Source organism: Pygocentrus nattereri, chromosome 5 (genome assembly GCF_015220715.1).
Source record: "Pygocentrus nattereri isolate fPygNat1 chromosome 5, fPygNat1.pri, whole genome shotgun sequence".
Classification (NCBI taxonomy): Eukaryota; Metazoa; Chordata; class Actinopteri; order Characiformes; family Serrasalmidae; genus Pygocentrus; species Pygocentrus nattereri.
The window spans coordinates 11,367,295-11,388,425 of NC_051215.1; the positions used below are offsets into that span (position 1 = coordinate 11,367,295).

Below are 21,131 nucleotides of genomic sequence, written 5' to 3' on the forward strand. Positions count from 1 at the left end.
AATAAAAGCACCTTCACCCACAAACAATCGATTAACTTTGTGTCCAGAAATTTTCTCTCTCTCTCTCTCTCTCTCTCTCTCTCTCTCTCTCACAAACACACAGTTCAGAGTAATGGTGTCTCTGTGTGCAGAGTTTCACGATCTGTTGAGGAGCTGTCTGGACAAGCAGTCTCAAAACAGACCATCTCTCCACGATGTGCTGCACCATCCTTGGCTACAGTGACTCCCACCAACCTGCTGATTTATTTATTTTTTTTTTAGGAGAAGCTTCTTCTTTAATTCTCTTCATGTATTATTTTATTCCTCTTTAATTAAGTACCTTTACTTAGTTGTGCTTAATTTAGTACCCTTCTTTTAGTTCCCATAATTTAATATCCTTATTTTCATACTCTTAATTTAGTACCTTTTTATGACCATTATTTTATTATTTTATTTTAAAAACTTTTAATGCAATACCCTTAAATGTAGTGCACTCAATCTAGTAACTTTTTTTTTTCCCACTTTCCCTCTACTACTTGTTCACCAATAAAAAATGTACATATGATTTTACATCATGACTCAGTTTGTCTTTGTAATGAGCAGTGGTGTAATTACTGGCAGTGCAGGTGGGACAGTTGCACTGAGGCCTGTAGCTCCTGTCTGCATTGAAAAGCTTATATTGCTGCTTACACATTTTACACTCATGAGTGAAGGTTTACTATGATAACTTAGTAGATAACTAAATTAATCACTACAATGCATTAGTGCCAACTTGATTGAAATGTCATGCATTTTAACTCTAGCAATGCCTTGGCCACATCGAAACATTGTGAATGGATGCGACCCAGAACTTTTTTTAACGCCACCAAAGTTCAGTCTTAGAAGTTGGTTGCATTTCCTGCAGAAAGTCCAGCAACAGTTTGCTGAAGACAAGCATCCAAGAACATGGATTACTGGAACCATGTCCTGTGGTCTGATGAGACCAAGAGAAACTCATTTGGCTCAGATGGTGTCCAGCATGTGTGGTGGCGCCCTGGTGAGGAGTACCAAAACAACTGTCTCTTGTCTGCATTGTATTGCATGTATTGCGAATATGAATATATATATATATATATATATATGGACTATAGTCTGTAATTGTAGAACTACAAAGAGCACCTATATAGTAAGTGGAGCTGATAAAATGGACAGCGAGTGTAGAAATCATGCATGTTTGTATTATAATCTAAAATTAAGCTGAACCCACTCCTCTGTTGTAAGGGTCCAGGAGCTCAGTGTAAGACCGTATATTTGTACAGCGACAGCTTAAATCGAGTACAATCAGCTTTCCATCAACTGCAATCCATGCTTTGATTTTCTTACTGGGAATTCACATTAAAGCAGTCTGTAGGTAGAAAGAAAATGTATCTATTTCACAGAAGGTGGCGCTATATGTCTGGAGTAGATGCCTACATGGCTTCTCTGTAGCCTGGTATGAGGTGTGGTAAGTGTTGAGTTTTGCATATTGAAACTCCTTCCTGTAGTCAGTCTGTACAGTTCTTCTTCTCTGTCACTGGAGTTCAGATACACATTCAGCCACCATGGCTGCAAGCAAAGAGAAAGGCTTAGGTAATTTAAAATTCTGTTTTCTGCTCTCATGTAGCGATTATCTTGCTTGTATTCTCTATATTCATATTTAGTTTAAGAGGTAGGTGGTTTTTAAAAGGTAACAGGGAAGTTAACTTAGCATTGTGCTTTCCCCCTTAACACAAGAGTGTTAGCTACTGGGTGAATGAAGGGATTTAGAACTTGAAAGGACTGCTTCTTACTTATGTGAGCACACAGGCTATACACTGAAAATGAAATTATTAGCTGTGGTTTTAGCCAGTGATGGGGGCTGCCATAATTAGGCTATTGAAAAAACAGGATGGTGTTTTTGTCTTCAATACATTGATGTGGCCTTTTATTAGAGTACAATCAGTTACAGGACTAAACAAGGAAAGGTCAGTTACAGTTATAAAGATTCCAGCTGTGAATCATGTACAGCGTATTTACAGACAGAGACAGGGTCCACTTCTCCCGTACATTACACAACAGAATGTAGTTGGCAGTTGTTACAAACTTCAGAAACACCTTTTCTAAATATGGAACATGAATTCTCTAAATGAGCTTGTGTAATATAATCCTGAAGAAGTCTAATCATTTGATATAGAAACACAGTTCATAGATGTTTTAGCTCTCTGCAATAAGTGTAGTACAGTTTAAAAGTAAATTCGGTATGAACGCATTCTTGTGTAACACCTTTACGTTTGATATATTTGCGTGGTCAATACAGATTTGTTTCCGGAGTACAAGATGGACTACAAGCGACGAGGCACGGTCCTCATCTTCAATCAGGAACGCTTCTTCTTGACGTTAAACCTGAGGGAACGCAGTGGCACAGCTACAGACAAAGAAAACCTCACTGAAAGGTGCTCCTACAAATTCTGTGAAAAATTCATTGAGCTGTATGTTTTGCTGGGTTTCTAAGTGAAGATAAGTTACCACATTCTCTACAGAGAAAAGGATTAAATTTGACATAAAGTACACAGAAGAATGTGCCATAACTTTTACACACATTTCACATTTTTCCTATGTGTTAAATTCAGTAAATAAATAGAAATTGTACATAAGCGTGATATTTATAGAGAATGTATGACTTATTTTCACTTTAAATCAATAAAATATCATTTATTTATAGTAAAATGTAATTTGACCAAACATTTCTGTATGACTAGATATGTAACTTGATTGTTTTTATTTTTAAATCATAAAAGTTACTGTGTTAATCTTTCAAGTTCACCAAAAGAAATCAAAATGATCTTTAAAAAAAAGCACTGAAAAATATGTGCAGTATTTACGGAACAGTAGAGCGCGGATTCTAGAAGAAGATGGATGTGCCAACAAAACTGACTTGTGTTTAAACATGTTCAGATATGCCATGCGCTACAGGCGTGAAGACAGTCAAGTGCATTCAGAGATGACGTTCTGCACACCACTGTTGAAGGAAATTTGCCTTCCCCCAACCCAAAAATAAAAATTTACAGCCCTGGACGACAGCCATTTGGGAGATGCTTGAACATGTCTAGTCAGTGAAGTCGCTCGTTTTGCCCTTTTCAATGCTCAATTAAACAATAACTGATGAAATAAAGGTGAAGATATATTTTTTGCTTATCAAGGTACAAACCGTGTATATGCATACTCAAAATTACAACAGTGCTTTTAAGGTCCAATTGTGTACTTTAAAGAAGTTTTTTTCCCAGGTGAAAAGCATGTATTTGTACCTTTTCATGACCTACTCTTTTAAAGACAAGACAGGTTGTGTGGAGTCAGTACAACATAGAAATATCATTACAATGGATTATGGTACAGTTATGTTCCCTGATTAGAGATACTGAGATGTATCCTTGAGGGTACCACCCCAGTGACAAGAGGGGTACTGCCCCTGTGACAGTTCAATACCTTTTATTTATTTATTTATTTATTTATTTATTTATTTATTTATTTATGAGAGTGTAGATCAGCCTGTGAGTTTCTCACTTATACTCATGAGATTCCTGATTATGATTGTAAAGACCACTTTGCAGAACAGAGAAGGACAGTGTCTCCTTTCTAACACACAACTTTTATTTCAGATTTCAACAGCTTGGGTTTAATGTGGAAACCCACGATGACTTAAACAAGAATGACATGATGGACAAATTACGAAAAGGTACAGCCTTTCAACAAATTGTATTAATTTCTGTTTTCGCTTCTGAGAAATGATTTCTGTTTACTGTAAATTCTCTGAAACGTGTCTCCTCACAGCCGCTAAAGCTGACCACAGAGATGCTGACTGCTTTGTGTGTGTTTTCCTGAGTCATGGGGAAGATGGTCATGTCTATGCCCATGATGATAAGGTTGACATTAAGGAAATAACAGCACTCTTCAGAGGAGAGCAGTGCAAAAGCCTTGTTGGAAAGCCCAAGATCTTCATCTTCCAGGTGACTCTCACATCATGTAACAATAAAAGATATAAAAGTATGTTAACACATTTAAACACATTAAACGTTTCTACTAAGTTAGTCAACTTTCAGGCATGGAAATGGCTGGGTTTTGTTTGTTTGTTTTTTGCAAATGCCTTCTGTTACTAAACTACTATGTATTCTAATCCATTGTTATCTGAACCCGTGGTCACCACACCTGCTCCAGCGAATTAACTTCTTCAGAAGTCCTTGATTGGCTGGATCAGATCCCTTAGTGTTACCAGTGGGGCAGGACAGTTTATTAGATGCAGGTTAGAACCAAACTCTGCAGGAAAGTACATCTCCAGGAGGAAGGTGGCGTAACAATTAACCCACACTGTCAGAAACATCCAATGTCCAGTTATGTTTACATTAGATTCCTAGTCCACAAAGAATGGCTGACACTTGCTGGGTATCAGTGATTACACTACCTTATAGAACAAATCAGTATTACATGACAACACCAAAGAGCTTATTTCTCGGTGGATAACACACGTAGCACTGTACTGGCACAACAGTATTGCACTAATCTTGAGAGTTTCATAAGAGTTATTTGAAAACAGAGAGCTTTTAAACACGGATCTACCCAGGTTGATAACTTCACAGCTGTGTTTTGCTTAGGTTTTGTCATATAAGCCTCACATTTCATTGCAGAGTTTATCAAAGAAGCATTCGATTGGTTTTCTAACTGCATTTTGTCATCGCAAAAAGTACGCAGCTTGTACTCAACTTAGAAATTAAAGCAAAGATGGCCTGGGCAGCGACTAGCCAACTCACATAACTCACACCTTTTATACTTTCTTTGGGGCAAGGGGGCTTGCACCTGGCACCCCCTTGTCCCTCCCAAATATGTCATCTCTTCTCTGATTTGTCATCATCTTCGAGAAGATTCCCAAATCCACTATCAGTCCTTGATGTTACAACTTAGTCTCTCTATGTGTGTGTGTTCTCTCCCTTAGGGATGGCTTAATATTGATAAGGAATAAGTAGATATCAGAACAGCTTATAAGGGATAAGCAGGTGTCATTCCAAGCCTGTGCCTCCAGTGGGAAAATCTTACTTGGCACATATTACTTATCACCAGCTACATTCTCATGGGCACACACTGGCACACTCTCACCTGGAGAAAAATTGCATACACACAAAGAGAGAGAGTGAGAGAGAGGCACGGTATAAAGACATACAGTACAGCATTAGTATAATATCATTAATTATAATTAAAATAATCTATTGATTAAACTCATTTTTATATTATAAAGGAGTTAATAATTTATTTAATTCTGATTAAGATCATTCATTATTATGAGAAGCCTTGCATAGTATTAGAATTCTCTTTGACCCACAGTTATAGTTCATGTCCTACCCACTCAAGAGACAGCTGGAGCTGTATAATAATCACACTTAATGACGTGATAGTGTTTTTGGTCATTTTATGTCACTTTAAAGCTCTTAATTTGGCTAATTAATTATGTTGCATGCCAGTTAACCCCCTACATGGCCAGGGCCCACCAGTGGGCCTAAAGTTTGATTAAACATTCATATAACCTAAGAATAGCTCAGCCAGTTTGAAGTCCCTGTAGGTAGTGAACAATAAGCCTTAGTATTTAATAAGCCTGAAATTATATTTGATATGAAGCAATATACTGCGCCATTCTGAACACTTTTACCTCCGAAATGGCTCATTTCCACCCCTGACCATAACAGGCTGTGTCGTTCAAAGTCGTGTTTGTGACAGCCATTTAAAATTAAGTTTACTGTGATTTACTATTTTTTAATAAACGACTAAAAAGAATTATCAGGTTTTCCCTCAGCTGAGGGAGCTGTCAGGTACAGATGTGAGTGCGTTTTACAGACTTACAGAGAATAAGTTAATGCGTAATGAGATCATGTTTCCCATCAAGTAGCTCCATTACAGTTTGTGAAAAGTCTATTATTTATAATAGATTACAACACTAAGTATGATTGAACACTAACAGCACTGTTGAAATCATAAAACCAAGCTTATTGCTCTTTTGTAAACGTAGGCATGCCGTGGTGACACCACTGACATGTCTGTGACTGGGATGGCCCGAGTTGAAAATTCCAGTTACGCGGAGGAGGACGCTGCCAGTATCTACACACTCCCAGCAGGGGCAGATTTCCTCATGTGCTACTGTGTAGCTGAAGGTGAGTGAAAAATAGTGTGCAGCTGGATGACAATTTAAAAGCTGAATAAATGAGGTCATAATAAATAATATGAGCACTTATGGTATTTTACAATACAAAGATGAAGGATGAAGACACGTTTGAGGGTTCAGTGGTTATGAAATAGTTGTGAGAGAGCATTTATGCAAGTTGGGAATGAGCCATCGAGACGTTGTGTCCGTTAAAACACAAGAGGGTCATTAAACACACAGAGATATAGACAGTGTTGATGCCAGTGAATAAACAGATTATGTTACAGATATCAGATGATGGTTGTTATCTACAATCTAGAATACACAAGAAATAAGAAAAAACACAGTTCACCAACAAGGATACAAACTTAGTGGAGGAAAAAGAAGGAGGACATATCCAATACTAGCATAAAGAACTAACAGAAACAAGACACACAAACATGACAACAACCTACAGAACAGAATAAGAATGTAAAGTCAATTAGTTACAATAAAGGACTAACTAAACAAACACACACAGACTTCAAACTCAGGTTTGCGTTGGATTTAAATCATTCGAAGTGCAGTGTTTCAGTACACTGACGTGGAGTTGGTATCAAAATGAAAGTCATGTGACCTGCTTGATTCAGGGTTCATTACGTCACACAGTTTTGAAACGTTTCAAATGTTTTCGTGCATTTTGCTCAAAGCACAAGCAACAGCACAAGCTGTTGATCTGGGACCAGGATGAGAGTTACCAGGATGTCTGATCCCAGATCTGTGAGTTGTTGCCAACATAATATTTCTCGATTTTTCAAATCCTCACAAACCTTAAAAGTGATGCAAAAATGCAGAAAATGACATTTTGTTCTTATTAAGCTAATATTTTGTCACTATTTTATAAATTGCCCTGCGATGGACTGGCGACCTGCACAGGGTGTATCCTGCCTTTCGCCCAAAGATTGCTGGGATAGGCTCCAGCACCCCCCCGCGAAACTGAAGTGGCTTAAAAAATGGATGGATATTTTATTAATCATTAACATAGTGGTTGTAGTGGGTAACACCTCTGCCTTCTATGCTGGAGACTGGGGTTCAATCCTCTGCCTGGACAGGCACCCTACACTATACCAATAAGAGTCCATGGGCAAGACTCCTGACACTACCTACCTATGTAAAAATTATGAAATTGTTAGTCGCTCTGGATAAGAGCGTCTGCCAAATGCAACACACTAACAAATGCATGCATGGTGTTAATATATATTTGTATTATACTTATATATGCTGTGGTATTTTGTTAGCATGGGTTGGGTTCACTAGTCCCCTTAAAGCAGAGGTGGCAAACTCTGGTCCTGGAGAGCTGGTGCCCATCAGAGTTTGGTTATTTTCCTGCTCTAAACAGGTGCTGAGATGAATAAGGTGTGTTTGGCTAGGAAACTCATCAAACTGCTAGACTCTGACCCTCCATGACTGGAGCTAGCCACTAAATTTACTTTCAGCACTTAAGTGTGTACATGCATGTGTTGCCTCTATAATTTACTGTAGCACCTGATACACTTATAGCAGCTACTGCTGTGTTGAAAATGGTCCACCATCCACATACCTGGTCAGCTGTGGACTTTTATGTTTGGTTGCAAATGCAGCTGATAAACTGTGCAACACATGCAATTGCATGCCTAAAAAAGTGCAGGTATATGATCAATATACCTCATAAAATGGTCACTGAGTGTAGATCAAAGTTGATTGTAGCTAATAATCTGGCAACCCAGTGTAACTAGCTTTGTCTAATGCATTTTGTCCTTTGACTCTAGACTGAAACATGTTCTGAAACGATGCATCTTTAACTGGTCCTATTCGAAAACATTTTCTTCGTTTCTTCAATTAACAGGATTCGTTGCCTTTCGCCACATAACACTTGGCTCATTCTACATTCAAGACTTATGTGAAACCCTGCAACAGCAAAGCTCAACTCTAGAGTTCACCGAGCTCTTGACCCTTGTGAACTTGAAGGTGTCCAGACGCACTCATGGAAACAAGAAACAGATGCCCTGCTTCACCTCCATGCTCACCAAGAAACTCTACTTCAGGCCCAAAAAGGAGTGAACGGTCTGACTATCTGAATCTTCATTGACACAGAGCTGGAGAAAAGTGATAGTACTCAGTCTTCTTTACTCCGACTCTCGCAAAAGCAGTAAAAAATCAGCAACACTACGAGGTTTCTATTACATATTTGAGTCAATAAATTTTCACATTTGGTACTATTATATGTCAATGCCTATGTGTGTTTGTTTTCTAACCCTCTTGTTTTGTTTTGTTGCTTTTTTTTGCCTGTCGTTTTCCTTCATAGGCTGTTTGGAGTTTAGCTGTCTTAGCATATGTAGAATATCATTGCACCTTTGTTAGCCTCACAACCTTGCTTTGTTATGACCTTTATCACTACCAAAACAGACAAATCACTACTGAAACTTTACTAAATGTGTACTAAACTTGGTTTTGTGCACATGACTAGAAAACACAGCGTTAAACAGTTGTACAGACATCTTTTTCACTAAAATACAAAGTTTACTTAATTGCAGAAAATATGTGCTTCGGTAGTGACAGTTCTTAGTGTTACACATTGATGTTCATATTTAGGGACACATTTACTTCAAAACAGTGGTCTTTAACTGCTCACCATGTGGCCATGAGGGACAGGGATGCAGTCTCACTTCCTGTTCTAAAATGCAGGGGTGTGGCTAAAATAAGGCTCCACCTACATACTAAAACTTTGTGTTTCAGTAGTGACATTGAAATGTTGGACAGCATTTTTCTATTAAAAATTAAACTCATGATAATTGATTTTAATTTTCTAATTCTCTTTAAAGCAAATCAAAACTATCTTAACCAAAAAAATATATGTATTAGTTTCACCAGTAGAATTTAGGGGTATGTGTTTGATCAATTAATGCCTTGTGTTTAAATAGATCTCTCTCTCTCTCTCTCTCTCTCTCTCTCTATATATATATATATATATATATATATATATATATATATATATATATATATATATATATATATATTTATTTATTTATTTATTTATTTATTTTTATTTTTTTTTCTGAGTCTGGGTCTGCAGTTTGAACTAATTCAGCAGACTGCTCTAAATACATGATGTATGTTATGAAGCTAACACACACTAAAACTTGTATTCTAAATTGTAGTCATTTGGGAAAGCAGTAGGAAAGAAGACATAACTGTTTAAATAAAGAATAGATCTCATAAAAAGTTAGATAAAATATCAGTAATGAATGGAATGCACTTAAACAAAAGCAGTGTTTCTTATTTATGCCCCTGGTGACCTACAGCACAGCACAGTTTCAACACTCCTGATCCAGTACATGTACTGATTGTGGAGCCATTTGTGAGCTGAAGCAGGTGTACTGGGCTGAGTATTTGAAACCGTGCAGTGCTGTGAGTGATCAGGGACAATATTAAGGAACATTGGGTCTGAAGGACTGTTAAAGAGCTGCTTAGCATAGTGAGGTTTGTCAAGGTTGTTGTTAAAAAACACTCATTGCAAAATTTGCCCTTTGCACACACAGAGAGCACTTTCATTTTCACTGGAACAGAAAGTGGAATTTCTACCACTGACGGTCACGTCACCCACAAAATAAATGAAAAACATAGCGATATATATTGAAGAATCCAAACCCTTACTTAATCAGGGGACCAGCCATAAGTTTATTACTTTTGCGTGCAGGTACCAGCCACCTAGCCAGCCCATAAGACACTGGGCTGATGTAGTTTTATAGCAGGATTGATGCCAAGATTAGGCTCAGCCTATACATGATGAGTGACAGGGGAATAATGACATGTAACACAACACTAAACAAATTACAGAGCAGTGCATTTCTACTGTAATTTGTTTAGTGTATATAAACTGTATAATGCCATTGTCAGAAGAAAGCCTCATATCTTCAAATGGATGAATGAAAAAACTTACTTTACTTTCATTGTAATGCAATGGAATCACAATTTTTTCCAAGTGATTTGGGGCCAGTTATTTTGGTCCATTCATCATGAAATTTAGATACAACATAAAGGGTTACAAGCATTTTCAAATTATGTCAAAAACTGAAAAACAACAAATACAGAAAAATATATATTGCTGCTGTCGAAACAAAACCTTGTACCTCCATTTTTGATGTTTTTCAGTTTTTGATATAATCTGAAAGTACCTGGTATCATTTACATTGTATGTAAATTTCACGATGAATGGACAAACAGCAATGGGTAAAAATGACTTGCAAAACAATCTGGTTCCATTGACTTACATTACAAGAAAATAGTTTTTTTTATTCTCCTGTAACGTTACCATTTTGGAGATATGAGGTTTTTTTCTGACAGCAGTGATATGTTGCAGTTGTATGTAAAAGTTTGAACAACCACCAAACCATTTGAAACACTTATGTTATGAAGTAGTTCAACTCCCTTCCCTGGTGAACAGAACTTTCATTTCTGAATGTGTCTGTCTTTTACCAGCAACGTTCTTCCTGTAAATTGTGCCGTGTGTCCGGAATAGATAACTAAGTGGCTTCTCTGCTTGCGCTTGAGTCAGGTGTGCCATGAAAACTCCTCCCACTGTGGTGTTTATTCATTCCTTCTTCTTTGTCTCCAGAGTTCCCAGTCTGACTACAATGGCGAGTGAAGAGAAAGCCTCAGGTATTTTGCTGTTTTTCTGCTTTTTCTTGTTTCTGCTGTGTCTTCTTTTTCTCCCCTCTTATTTTCTCTTACTGTCTTGCCTTTATATTGTATGTTTTAACTTGACTGCTATAAAATCTAAGTAAGTGCAGTTTGACTGTATTCTCAGATAACATGTTTGTAATTGCTGTATTTGTGTGGTCATTGCAGATTTGCCTCTGGAGTACCAGATGGACAACAAGCAGCGAGGGCTGGCCCTCATCTTCAACCAGGAACATTTTGACTTGAAGTTGAAATTGAACCAACGTCGTGGAACGGCTAAAGACAAAGCTAGCCTCACTGAAAGGTGTACACTCAAACAATAGTTTCAGGGAGAGGTGTTTTATTCTGTCCTCAGGAAAAAACATCTCTGCCTTTTTTATTTATCTGCTTTTTTTACACAAAAATAAGTGAGTAACATGATCTTTCAGAGGAGGGAATATTGGGTTACATGAGTGTAGGACATGAGTGAGGACAGTCTCATTAAGGTCTCACTACATCAATTGTGTTTTTTTAATGTAACCAACTATGCTAGCTTAACTTCTAGTTAAAAAAGACGGATAGATGGATGGATAAACAGATACGGCCAAGAAAGAAGTGTCATAATGTTTTTACTCTTTGGCTGAGGTCAAGCAGTGTTAAAAAAATCAAGACAGCTTGTTTTTTAAATGATTGGAAGTGTATATTTTATATACACACACACACACACACACACACACACACACACACAAAAATATATATATATATATATATATATATATATATATATATATGTGTGTGTGTGTCGCTGGGCTAGCACTAGTAAGGTCTATTAATGTAATAGTAATTAAATATTAAACAAATCTTCCAGGACTATGCGCTCAAATTTTATGTTTCACTACATCCAGACACGTTTTACTTCTTAATGCTTTGCCATTTCTGAATGTGGAAGTTCATTTGGCAGGTCATGATGATCAGGAGGTGGGGAGCTCAATCCCCGATGGTGCATATGTTAGCTGACGTAGCAGAACTGGCAGTTAGCAACTTGAGCTGTCCAATGATATTGCACTAATGGTGGTTCGAAAAGATGTGGTGGCGTTTCACATGACCCAGAGTAAGCATGTGCTAGCCTTCACCCTCCCAGAGCTGGCAGTACCATGTGATGAGAGGAGACTGAGCTAGTGAGTGGGACTAGGCATGACAAAATTGGGGAGAAAATAAAAAAAGAAAAACTGAAGACAAACATGTATTGAAAACATTAAATTACATATGGATTTGATTTCATGTTCATATATGGTGTCATCTTTCACTTTTTTTGGTGGGGGGGGCAGTCATGGGCTGGAGGTTAGTGAACTGGTCCTGTGACTGGAAGGTTGACAGTTCAATCCCCAGTGCCGACAGTCCATGACTGAGGTGTCCTTGAGCAAGACACCTAACCCCCAATTGCTCCCCGGGTGCCATGGATAGGGCTGCCCACTGCTCCGGGCAAGTGTGTTCACTGCCCCCTAGTGTGTGTGTGTGTGTGTGTGTGTGTGTGTGTGTGTGTGTGGGGTGTTTCACTTCACGGATGGGTTAAATGCAGAGGTGGAATTTCCCTGTTTGTGGGATTAAATAAGTATCACTTAACTTCAACCTCAAAACATCCACCAGGCTGATGGGAACAGGGTTGATAAAAGCAAGCATATATTATAGTTCAAATAATGTCTATATGTGTGTGTGTGTGTGTGTGTGTGTGTGTGTGTATTTAAAAACTAGACAGTAGAACACAAATATTCAAAACATCCAAGTTTTTTTCAATGTTTGCTTTTCAAATGATGTGTTTTTTCAGATTTCAGGAGCTAGGGTTTAAAGTCAAAGCTTATGATGATATAAAAAAGAAAAAAATGCTGTGCATTTTAAGAAAAGGTACACACTTCCATCTCCACGTCATCATCTCATTTAAAAATATAAATTTTTTTTTCTGAGAAATGCTTTTTTTTTACTGTGAACTGACTGAAATGTCACGTTAATCACAGCTGCTGAGGCCAACCATACAGATGCCGACTGCTTTGTGTGTGTTTTCATGAGTCATGGGGATGATGGTCATGTCTTTGCCCGTGACAATACAGTTGACATTAAGGAAATAACAGCACTCTTCAAAGGAAACCGATGCAGAAGCCTTGTAGGAAAGCCCAAGATCTTCATCTTCCAGGTGACTCTCACATCATGAAAAATATTTCCTCAAACACCATTAACACAGTACTAAAGTAGCTTTTTATTCTTTGTTTTTATTCTAAGCAGCTCCAGATAGGAATGATTACAATTTATTTACGCTATTTTGTATGAAACAACACAACACTATTCAAAATGAAATAAAAAAAGGAAATCTTATACTGGGTTTGTAAATGTAGGCATGCCGTGGTAAAGTTCATGAAAATGCAGTGACGCCCTTGGCTAGAGGGGACAGTGAGATGTCCAGTGAGGTGGTGGAGGAAGCTGCCATCCTATGTACGCCCCCAGCAGGGGAAGATTTCCTCATGTGCTACTGTGTATCTGAGGGTGAGTGAGATCTGTGACAGGTGGGGTACATTGTCTCAGCATACAAACTCCAGCTACACTACTAGTCAGAAGGCTAGACACATTGGATTGTGTGATGTTCTGATTTGTAAATAATGTATTTTGATATTTGTATTTTTACATTTTAAGTTACATTTATATAGCGGCTTTCACAATCCCAAGGTTGCTTTACATAACATTAAAAAAACTCCTAAACTAAGCAGTAAAATGGGAATCTTGCATGAAATTGATCAAGAGGAGTTTCACCTGCCTAAAAAAATCTGTTATTTTCTTATTCATTGATTCGGTAAAATCAGTGGTTTGAAATTGTATCATTTGACCTGACCTCATGATGCGTTATCGCTGCATTTGATTGGCTATTTGGGTGGTGGATCATTGTCAGCGCTGCAGTAACACTGACATGGTGGTGGGATGTTAGTGTGTGTTGTGCTGGTTTGAGTGGATCAGACACAGCAGTGCTGCTGGAGTTTTTAAACACCTCAGCATCACTGCTGGACTGAGAATAGTCCACCAACCAAAAATATCCAGTCAACAGCATCCTGTGACCACTGATGAAGGACTAGATGATGACCAACACAAACTGTGCAGCAGCAGATGAGCTACTGTCACAAGGTGGACTGACAAGGGAGGTGCATCTAATAGAGTGGACAGTGAATGGACAAAGTGTTTAAAAACTCTTGCAGCTCTGCTGTGTCTGATCCACTCAAACCAGCACAACACACACTAACATCCCACCACCATGTCAGTGTTACTGCAGTGCTGAGAATGATCCACCACCTACATAGTATCTGCTCTGTGAGGGTCCATGGGGGTCCTGATCACTGAAGAATAGGGTGAAAGGGGGCTAAAAAGTTAGACAGAGAAACAGATGGACTACAGTCTGTAACTGTGCACCTACAGTGGGGCAAAAAAGTATTTAGTCAGCCTCTGATTGTGCAAGTTCTCCTACTTAGAAAGATGAGAGGTCTGTAGTTTTCATCATAGGGACACTTCAACTATGAGAGACAATGAGAAAAAAAAATCCAGGAAATCACATTGTCTGATTTTCAAAGAATTTATTTGTAAATTATGGTGGAAAATAAGTATTTGGTCAATAACAAAAGTTCAACTCAATTCTATGACATAACCTTTGTTGGCAATGCCAGAGGTCAAACGTTTCCTGCAAGTCTTCACCAGGTTTGGACACACTGTTGCTCGTATTTTGGCTCATTCCTCCTGCAGATCTCCTCTAGAGCAGTGATGTTTTGGGGCTGTCGCTGGGCAACATGGACTTTCAATTCGCTCCACAAATTTTCTACGGGGTTGAGGTCTGGAGACTGGCTAGGCCACTCCAGGACCTTGAAATGCTTGTTACGGAGCCACTCCTTCGTTGCCCGAACGGTGTGTTTGGGATCATTGTCATGCTGGAAGACCCAGCCACTTTCCATCTTCAATGCTCTCGCTGATGGAAGGAGGTTTTGGCTTAGAATCTCACGATACATGGCCCCGCTCATTCTTCCCTTAACACGGATCAGTCGTCCTGTCCCCTTTGCAGAAAAACAGCTCCAAAGCATGATGTTTCCTCCCCCATTCTTCACAGCAGGTATGGATGCAACTCAGCATTCTTCTTCCTCCAAACACGACGAGTTGAGTTTTTACCAAAAAGTTCTATTTTGGTTTCATCTGACCACATGATATTCTCCCAATCCTCTTCTGGATCATTCATATGCTCTCTGGCAAACCTCAGATGGGCCTGGACATGTACTGACTTAAGCAGGGGGACACGCCTGGCACTGCAGGATTTGAGTCCCTCTTGGCGTAGTGTGTTACTGAGGGTAGCCTTTGTTACTTTGGTCCCAGCTCTCTGCAGGTCATTCATCAGGTCCCTCTGTGTAGTTCTGGGATTTTTGTTCACCGTTCTCATGAACATTTTGACCCCATGGGATGAGATCTTGCGTGGACCCAGATCGAGGGAGATTATCAATGGTCTTATATGGCTTCCATTTTCTTATAATTGCTCCCACAGTTGATTTATTCACACCAACCTGCTTGCCTATTGTAGATTCACTGTTCCCAGCCTGGTGCAGGTCTACAATTTTCTTCCTGGTGTCCTTCGACAGCTCTTTGGTCTTGGCCGTGGTTGAGTTTGGAGTTTGAATGTTTGAGGCTGTGGACAGGTGTCTTTTATACAGATAACGAGGTCAAAGAGGTGCCATTAATACAGGTAACGAGTGGAGGACAGAAGAGCTTCTTAAAGAAGAAGTTACAGGTCTGTGAGAGCCAGAGATCTTGCTTGTTTGTGGGTGACCAAATAATTATTTTCCACCATAATTTACAAATAAATTGTTTAAAAATCCTACAATGTGATTTCCTGGATTTTTTTTCTCATTTTGTCTCTCATAGTTGAAGTGTACCTATGATGAAAATGACAGACCTCTCTCATCTTTCTAAGTAGGAGAACTTGCACAATCAGTAGCTGACTAAATACTTTTTTACCCCACTGTATATAGTAAGTGGAGCTGATAAAATGGACAATGACGATGAGGAGTATTGGCGTATTTTCAAATTGATTCCCATGTATGAATTTATTTCCAAAATCAAGGTAATTCTAAACATTTTTCAAAATTTTGCTGTCATATAGGACTTTAGTGAAAATAAATATTAAAATAAATGCAAATAAAATATAAATAAAGTACATAATAATAAAAAAGACAACTTGTTCTATGAGTAGTTTTATTTGCAATTCATGTGGTAACATCACTATTTGATAAGAGAGAATGCAAATTAGCCCAGTGCCTATGGTAGTTGCAGTCAACTGTTTTATGTCTGAACTGTCCTTTCTACTTCCTCCTGTTCAAATTGTTCTTTAAATGTACATAAATTTTCTACCACATAGATTTTGTTTCTAAACTAAAAAAAGACAAAGTGTAAAACATTCTCTTAAATCATGCCCTGTTTTTTCTTCATATAGAGTGAAATGCATTTTTATATTATCTGATCACATTCAAAAATGATTTTTAATGTTGTCTCTTTAACGAACAGGATTTGTTTCCTTTCGCAACACAAGCAATGGCTCATTCTACATTCAGGACCTGTGTGAAACACTGCAAGAGCAAGCCTCAACTCTGGAGTTCACTGAGCTCCTGACCCTCGTCAACCTAAAAGTGTCCAGACGCTGTGCTGCAAATAATAAACAAATGCCCTGCTTCACCTCCATGCTCACCAAGAAACTCTACTTCAAACCCAAGAAGGAACGAAGTATGACTTGGAGCAACATATATTCATTTTGTTTGTTACCCAAAAGGTGTCAGAATCAATAGACAATCAGTGAAATTAAGTTGACATCTTTTTAATGTGTTGTATATTTCTGCATATATATGCTTTGATAAATATTCTTTTCACTCTCAAAGAGGTTTTATGTTTGAAGTGTCACTGTTGCAGTATAAGTTGGTTTGTGTAAGCTGGTATTGTATATAAGACTTATTATATAAGAATATTATATCTCTGAAAACCAAACACCAAACTAGATGGTCAAAAGAATGTGGACTCCTAACCAACACATCTGTGTGAGCTTTTTGGACATGCCATTCCAAATACATGTGCATTACTATGAAGTTATCCAGACTTTGCGGTTTTCCACAAGATTGTGCCCATTTAGTTGAGAGCATTTTTGCGGTCAGCCTGATGTATGAAAATTCCTGGTTCACAAGTGATATTCCAATTCATCCCCAAGGTGAGGTCAGGTCTCTGTGCAGGCCACATCAAACACCAAACCATGTCTTTAAGGACCTCTCTTTGTGGCATGTTGGAACAGGAAAGGGTCTTCCCAGAGGTTGGAAACATTTAATTGTCTAAAATGTCTTTGCATATGGAATCATTAATATTACCTTTTAAGTGGAATTAAGGGAGCGAGCCCACCTGCAAAACCACTGTAACGGTTAGGAGCAAGGAGGCAGACACATATACTGAGATAAGTGAGATTTATCAACGGCAAATCCAGGGTCATCATCTAAACGGTCCAGGCTCACATAGCCAACATGTATTGATCAGGGGACAGACATGACAAAGCAGAATAGTGCAAACACCAATACAAGCAACACTGCAGATAACAATTTAGACAGAGCTTCAAACAAAGACCAGTAACCAGACAGGGGAAAACACAGGCTTTAAATACATAAGGGTAAATGAGAGACAGGTGGAAACACAGGTGGAGACAATCAGGGGTCGAGTCATGAAAAGAGCTGGCTGGACCAAAACAAACGCACATGGGCTAAACCATAACAACACGAACACATGGACAGGACTGGGAGGGGTCAATTGTGACAACCACAAAGAGAACACGTTTGTACTGCTCCAGAGTCTGGTGGCAGCATGGTTTACACCACTCTAGCCGACGCTTGGCATTGCATGTTATGACCGCAGGCTTGTATGCAGCTGCTTGATCACAGAAACCCATTTCATGAAGCTCCTGACAGTTATGGGGTGGAGCATAGGATGCTTTTAAGTAGCATTCTATGACAGAGCCATGTTGAAAATCACTGAGCTCCTCAGTGCGACCCATTCTACTGTCAGTGTTTGATTATGGAAACTGTATGTGTTTGATTTTATAGACCTGTTAGCAGTGAGTGTGGGTAAAACACCTGAACTCAATTAATTAACAGGGGTGTCCACATATCAGATAGTGTACATAAAGTAAGGATGTAATTACTTGAGTTTACAGTTCTCTACATTTCAATTCAGGTATCATCAGTGTAATATTCCATATTCAGGAATAGTACTTGAAATGATTCCTGAGGCCTAAAACATAGACACATTCCTCCATTACATTCAGCCACTATGCATAGTGTCAATACAAAATTGTTGTTTCTTCCAGCTACATATTGTCTTACTGTAATAAATGATTTTCAAATGTGCTTGACTTGAAACCAATATTCATTGTCACCAGGTCAGGATTGTGCAATACATGCTGCATTTGTATTTTACCTTTGTACGTCTGTGGGGTTACTTTCATTTTGACTGACATACTGAAAGCAATGAATGCTCAGTAGTTGGGAGGCAGGCGTGTCATGAATAACTCTTAGAGACGGAAGAAACTGAAAGGCGAGGCAGAGACTTGCACTTTGCATTTTGGCAAAATGATATCAGAGGCTCATTAGGTGCCTTAACAAACAGCAGATACTGTTGACCAAGCTGCAAGCTGTCGTATTTAACTTCATCATAACCTCCCACTAAAATCCTTCAGAATTCATAATCCCACCATCTTATCGTTCTGCTGTTAGAACAAAATGACAGTTCACATATGAGTCACACAAGTCATATGATTCATAATGTAAAATGTCTTTTGGCTTCAAACCATGACTGAGTTTTACAGGTTTGGCATGTAACACGGCATGCATCTACAGTCCATAATATCATCAAAAGATTCAGAGAATCTGGAGAAATCTCTGCAAGTAAGCAGCAAGGCAGAAAACCATCATTGAATGCCCGTGACCTTCGATCCCTCAGGCGGCACTGCATTAAAAACCAACATCATTCTGTAACGGATATTATCACATGGCTCAGGAACACTTCAGAAAACCACTGTCGAACACAGTTCGTCGCTCCATCTACAAGTGCAAGTTAAAACTCTGCCATGCAAAGTGAAAGCCATAAATCAACAACACCCAGAAACGCCGCCGTCTTCTCTGGGCCCGAGCTCATCTGAGATGGACTAACACAAAGTGGAAAAGTGTCCTGTGGTCTGACGAGTCCACATTTCAAATTGTTTTTGGAAATCATGGACGTCGTGTCCTCCGGGCCAAAGAGGAAAAGGACTGTCCGGATTGTTATCAGCGCAAAGTTCAAAAGCCAGCATCTCTGATGGTATGGAGGTGTGTTAGTGCCTATGGCATGGGTAACTTGCACATCTGTGAAGGCACCATTAATGCTGAAAGGTACATACAGGTTTTGGAGCAACATATGCTGCCATCTAAGCAACGTCTTTTTCAGGGACATCCCTGCTTATTTCAGCAAGACAATGCCAAGCCACATTCTGCACGTGTTACAACAGCGTGGCTTCGTAGTAAAAGAGTGCGGGTACTAGACTGGCCTGCCTCCCAATGAAAATGTGTGGCGCATTATGAAGCAAAAAATGTGACAACAGAGACCCCGGACTGTTGAGCAACTGAAGTTGTACATCAAGCAAGAATGGGAAAGAATTCCACCTACAAAGCTTCAACAATTAGTATCCTCAGTTCCCAAACGCTTATTGAGTGTTGTTAAAAGGAAAGGTGATGTAACACAGCGGTAAACATGCCCCTTCTTTGGAACGTGTTGCAGGCATCAAATTCAAAACGAGTGAATATTTGCAAAAAACAATAAAGTTTATCCGTTTGAACATTAAATATCTTGTCTTTGTAGTGTATTCAATTGAATATAAGTTGAAAAGGATTTGCAAATCATTGTATTCTGTTTTTATTTATGTTTCACACAACATCCCAACTTAATTTGATTTGGGGTTGTAGCTAAACATATCTAACAGTGTTTTATTGAAAAGTCTTGACTGTTTTACCATATCACTCCTCTTCTTAATGCTCCAGTATATTTATCTTGTATAATGGCATGATCAAAAACAATACTGATGCGGTGTGCACTTTTTGTGTTCTGAGAAATAAAAATCTCTTCTCAATGAGTACAAGCACAGGAGTAACACAGTTCATCTTATATTGTTTACGTGTACTTCCTTTCTAAGGACCTCTGTATGATGTTCACACGCTGGTTACTGTAAAAACAAATTACTGATTAAAAACATTATTAAGCACACAGTCTATAAAAGTAAGAGACATTTCTTCTTTGCTACCATCTCTGGAGTTGTACTAATCCCTTCGATTAAGCAGCAAATTTTAAAACCCCAACATAAAAACCTATTGATTCTAAGACTTCACTGGCTGACTTGTTATCTGTTGTCAGCTTTCAGTGTATTAACACAGTTAAACAAGGTACAAAAGATTCTACTGGATTTTTTCACATTTTAATGTACTTTACGCCAAATACAGTATAAATAAAGTTAAGGATTTGGTGTGCTTTATTGATTGGAATGACAAGCAACAGACTTATGCTAAGCTGATTGTGAGTATGTACAAAGGTCTGACCGCAGCTTTTTTTGGTGGTGCCTACAAAAGGGCATTGTAGTCTGTAATAATGTCAACCTTTAAGCATGTTATGTAGTATCTCTGTTTTTCTGTCCAAGCAACTATTAGATACACCCTCTGAGATGCTGAATAGATGCAAGCATGACTAAACACTGACTGATACTGACTGAAATCGTTCTCCTATATCACTTTGGATGTACTTTCAACTTTAAACTACTTGTGCAATTATAGTATTAAGTCATTTGAAAAAAAAAAACAAAGCACAGTATTTAAGGTAGGTAAGACAATGTCTGGTTGAGCAAGATTGTCAGGTCACTTCTTGTTACCTAACACACAGAAATATGTTAAATAATTACACCCATACTTGCATCAACCATTTAAATATTATTTGTATCATATTGTTTTTTCTGTTATTAAAAGAAAGACAAAATAATCTGGAACTGAGCACAGAGAAAATGTCCTTAATTGAACATACCAATATGTTAGTTAAGGACAGAAGCTCTAGTTTTTAACCACATTGTGTTTTAAGAGTGTAACTGTGCCAGAAAGAGGCGGTAACAACTGTTACTTTCAGTGTGTTGTTTATTTTAGATATTTTAATAAACCTATAACTTAAAAATTGCTGGGAGCTGAAG

General features: G+C 38.4%; 2 protein-coding genes across 2 annotated transcripts; both read left to right on the forward strand.

Moving 5' to 3' along the window:
• The first annotated feature begins 1,510 nt into the window (after positions 1-1,510).
• LOC108426116 (caspase-6-like) lies at positions 1,511-8,399 on the forward strand. The gene is made up of 6 exons (XM_017695384.1): positions 1,511-1,587; positions 2,294-2,429; positions 3,633-3,709; positions 3,805-3,980; positions 6,026-6,167; positions 8,022-8,399. The coding sequence occupies exons 1-6, from the start codon at positions 1,560-1,562 to the stop codon at positions 8,234-8,236; spliced, it is 774 nt and encodes a 257-aa protein (XP_017550873.1). The 5' UTR covers positions 1,511-1,559; the 3' UTR covers positions 8,237-8,399.
• LOC108426115 (caspase-6-like) lies at positions 8,277-16,984 on the forward strand. Its single transcript, XM_017695383.1, has 7 exons — positions 8,277-8,348; positions 10,791-10,834; positions 11,024-11,159; positions 12,660-12,736; positions 12,847-13,022; positions 13,222-13,369; positions 16,409-16,984. Exons 2-7 carry the CDS (start codon positions 10,810-10,812, stop codon positions 16,684-16,686), a joined length of 840 nt encoding a protein of 279 aa, XP_017550872.1. The 5' UTR covers positions 8,277-8,348; positions 10,791-10,809; the 3' UTR covers positions 16,687-16,984.
• Positions 16,985-21,131: the final 4,147 nt, after the last annotated feature.